Here is a 4322-nt window from a genome sequence, read left to right as displayed (position 1 = left end):
AATATTAAATCAAAAAGTTAATAATTTGGAATAAGGCCAGTGTCAAAAGTTACATAACAGAAGTAATTCATAAAGTTCTACAGGTTCACATTGCACACCTATGCAGTCTGACTCACTCTGCCCCAAATGGCTGCAATGTATTCTTGTGTGTGTGTGTGTGTGTGTGTGTGTAAATGTATAGGCTCTTGAAGGACAGTGCTGTAAACATGCTTGAAGATTATATTAGACATAGAACACTGTATATATAAGAGCTTGTCAATTTTGACCAAAAGTTTTCTTGAGCCCACAGTGAAAAAGTGAATGAGAGTAGAGAATAAACCCAGGTCATTATTTCAGTTTTGAAGAAAAACATGGCTGGCAATATATATGCATTTTCTTTCCCAAAATGACTTGATGCAAATCCGAGTGCCTCCCTGTCTTTGCACTGTCATCCATCATTTTTTACAGCCCACAGGCACATGAAGATCTTCAACATCCACAGCAACTCCAGCACCATCGCTGGCTTCCTCCTGCTGGGTTTCCCTTGCTCCAGGCAGGGCCAGATCCTCCTCTTTGTGCTCTTCTCTGCTGTCTACCTCCTCACCCTCATGGGCAATGCTTCCATCGTCTGTGCAGTGCGCTGGGATCAGAGACTCCACACCCCCATGTACATCCTGCTCGCCAACTTCTCCTTCCTGGAGATCTGGTATGTCACCTCCACGGTTCCCAACATGCTGGCCAACTTCCTCTCTGACACCAAGGTCATCTCCTTCTCTGGCTGCTTTCTCCAATTCTACTTCTTCTTCTCCTTGGGTTCTACAGAATGCTTTTTCCTGGCAGTTATGGCCTTCGATCGATACCTTGCCATCTGCCGGCCTCTGCGTTACCCCACTCTCATGACTGGACGTCTCTGCAACATCCTGGTGGGCAGCTGCTGGGTACTGGGTTTCCTTTGGTTCCTGATTCCTATAATTTTCATTTCCCAAATGACCTTCTGTGGATCCAGGATTATTGACCACTTCCTGTGTGACCCAGGTCCTCTTCTAGCACTCACTTGCAAAAAATCTCCTGTGATAGAGCTTGTCATCTCCACCTTAAGTCCTCTTCCTCTCATCATTCCCTTTCTCTTTATTGTGGGGTCCTACGCTCTGGTTCTGAGAGCTGTGCTGAGGGTCCCTTCAGCAGCTGGGAGAAGAAAGGCTTTCTCCACCTGTGGGTCTCATCTTGCTGTAGTTTCATTGTTTTATGGCTCAGTACTGGTCATGTATGGGAGCCCAACATCTGAGCATGAAGCTGGAATGCAGAAGATTGTGACTCTGTTTTATTCTGTTGTGACCCCACTCCTGAACCCAGTGATATACAGTCTTAGGAATAAAGATATGATAAAAGCCATGCAGAAATTTCTGGGAAAGTATTAATCAAAACGACTGTTGGGTGATTAAACTTGTATTTAAATTATTTTCATGGCTCCACACCTGTGGCTCAGCAGCTAGGACACCAGCCACATACACTGGAGCTGGCGGTTCAAATCCAGCCCTGGCCTGCCAAACAACAATGACAACTACAATCAAAAAAATAATAACCGGGCATTGTAGCGGGTGCCTGTAGTCCCAGCTACTTGGAAGAATGAGGCAAGAGAATGGCTTAAGCCCAAGAGTTTGAGGTTGCTGTGAGCTGTGACACCACAGCACTCTACCCAGGGCAACATAGTGAGACTCTGTCTCTAAAATAATAATAATAATAACAAAGTATTTTCAGGTTGAAAACACCTACTTTTATTCAGATAATTGTTCATCTTAGTATTGACCAAAACCCAAAACACCTATGTACATGTTTCTGTTATTTCTTCTTTTGGATCTTGATCATGTCCTGTTGTTTAGCATGCCTTGATTTTTTTAATTGACTACTAGGCATCGTATTATAAAAATTGTAAATACATGGATATAGTAACTCAACAAAGGCTAAGTTTTCTTCTAGCAAGTAAATAGAGCAGAGGCAGATCCCTTTGCTTCCATTTAAGGATTATTTTTAGGTGGTTTTTAAATGCTCTGTGCTAGTTTTGGTCTTACTCCTAGGGTGTGGCTCTTACTCCAGGAACATGGCCTTTCTGAGATCTTAATTGCACACCTATACTGTTTAGAAGGCCCCTCCACTCTGGTAGGTCCTGACCTCCTATTTCTGTGCTACCCACTCTGAGACTGTATAGGGACAGGACTTGGGCTTCCTTTCCAACCAAGAGAGGCAACATAGGGCAACATGACCCAGCCTAGTTAACGGTAAAAAAGAAAAAACAAATGACCTCTTAGCTGCTGAAATTCAGCCTATGCCCATCTTGGAAAGGGGCTAAATTGTTTGTCTCTTGAGTAATATTGTCCTGGACCACTGAAGCAAGAGGCTGATGCCAGCTGATAAGGACCCTAGCTACAAAGAAACCAGACCTATCTGTATCTAACCACCTCAAACCAGAGAAGACCCCCATACTGTCCTTACTCTGATTTTTCCCTCATTGTCATCTTATTTTAATGCTAAAAATCATGTCTGAAAATAATGTCCAAGGGTTGAGATTCAAAATGCTAATGATACAGGTGATGCATGACGAGACATAACCACCAAGTGCACGGCTGCCAGCAGAACCTGCCTCTACGTGTGATGACTTCAGGACCGACACACACCTCCATCTTTACCACCCCATAGACGTTCCCCAGCCCTTCATTTGGAGAGCCAGTTTGGTTACCCCCTCAAATCCAGACATACCTCAGAAAATAACTATCATTCCTTTTTCTTTCTAATAAGGAAAGAAGATCAAGAATGCAACCAGACCTGCCATGTAAAGCTTTGTATAACAGTAAGAGAACAACATCCCCAAAGGAAAATAAGCAAAAAGATATAAACAATTAACATCCAGAAAAGATTCTTAAAATTGTAGAAAGAGGGCGGCGCCTGTGGCTCAAAGGAGTAGGGCGCCTACCCATATACTGGAGGTGGTGGGTTCAAACCCAGCCCTGGCCAAAAACTGGAAAAAAAAAAAAAAAATTTGTAGAAAGAGCCATAACTCATTCATAAAAAGAATAAGCCTATGATGGTATCTGATTTTTCACCTATTAGATTGAAAAAGATCAAGTTTGGTAATATACTTTAAAGTTGAGGATGGTGAAATGGGCTCTTTCACACTTAGCTGGTGGGAGAACAAGATGACAAACTTTACATGGGGTGAGTAGGCAACTTCTGTCAAGGTTCAGAAGGGACGTGCCCTTTAACCCACCAATTCAGCTTCTAAGGTGTTTGGCCTATAGATATTCTCACATATGTGGGAAATGATGAAAGTATAGAGCATTGTTGTAAAAACAAAATGTTGAGAAAAATCTCAGTTCCCACTAACAGAAGCCTAGTTAAATAAGCTTTGGTCAGTCATACAATGGAATACTTTATTAAAGTTTCCGTTTATACAAAGAAAAAAATACCTAAAGTTTCCATTTATAATGATACATAGTAATACCTCAAGACATACTAAGTGAAAAAAGGTGACTAGCAGTGCACTGTAGCTACCTTCCATGTAAATGCATATGGTATCTCCAGAAATAACGCCAAGAAATGGTAACAGGGATTGTTTGTGAAAGCTCTGTAGAATTTGGTGTCTGAAGAACAAAAGATTAAAGGGAGCTGGGGGCGGCAGAGTGCCGGGATGGGCCTGGGCAGCACTACGGGTGCTTGTCCCTCACCCCTGGTGCTTGCCCTTCACTAGATCATGGTGGCGGGATGGGCCATGAGGGGAGCGGTGGCAGCGGGGGTTCGGCCGGGGTCCTGCAGCAAATCCTCAGCCTGAATCTTGTGCCTCGGGTGAGCAACGGGACCCTGTGCCCCAACTCCACTTCTCTCCCTTCCTTCCCATGTTTGGAGGTCAGAAGTCTGAAATAGGTCTCCCTGTGTTAAAACCAAGGTGTCAGCAAGGCTAGGTTTCTTCTGGAGGCCCTACCAAGAATTTATTTCCATACCTTTTTCAGCTTACACCACCTGCGTTTCTTGGAATTTAGCCCCTTTTCTTTTTTTTTTTCTTTTTTTATTTATTTATTTATTTTTTTATTAAATCATAACTGTATACATTGATATGATCATGGGGCATCATACACTCTCTTCATAGACCATTTGACACATTTTTATCACAGTGGTTAACATAGCCTTTCCGGCGTTATCTCAGTTACTGTGCCAAAACCTTTACATTCTACATTTACCAACTTTCGCAAATACCCCTGTAAGATGCACCACGGGTGTGATCCCACCAATTCCCCTCCCTCTACCCACCCTCCCCCTTTCCCACTTCCCCCTATTGTTAAGTTGTAACTGGG

The 4322-nt window shown here is 43.1% G+C and overlaps 1 protein-coding gene across 1 annotated transcript; it reads left to right on the top strand.

Annotated features, from left to right (window-relative positions):
* Window positions 1-366: 366 nt before the first annotated feature.
* On the top strand, window positions 367-1397 carry LOC128588640 (olfactory receptor 11G2-like). Its single transcript, XM_053595523.1, has one exon. It carries the CDS (start codon window positions 459-461, stop codon window positions 1395-1397), a length of 939 nt encoding a protein of 312 aa, XP_053451498.1. The 5' UTR covers window positions 367-458.
* The last annotated feature ends 2925 nt before the right edge of the window (window positions 1398-4322 follow it).

This window comes from Nycticebus coucang, chromosome 6 (genome assembly GCF_027406575.1).
Source record: "Nycticebus coucang isolate mNycCou1 chromosome 6, mNycCou1.pri, whole genome shotgun sequence".
Classification (NCBI taxonomy): Eukaryota; Metazoa; Chordata; class Mammalia; order Primates; family Lorisidae; genus Nycticebus; species Nycticebus coucang.
Note: the sequence above shows the minus strand (reverse complement) of the source record. Positions and strands in the feature narration are given on the sequence as shown.

Coding starts and splice junctions, on each gene's coding strand:
- LOC128588640 (XM_053595523.1), top strand. CDS start 459: ATGAAGATCTTCAACATCCACAGCAACTCCAGCACCATCGCTGGCTTC.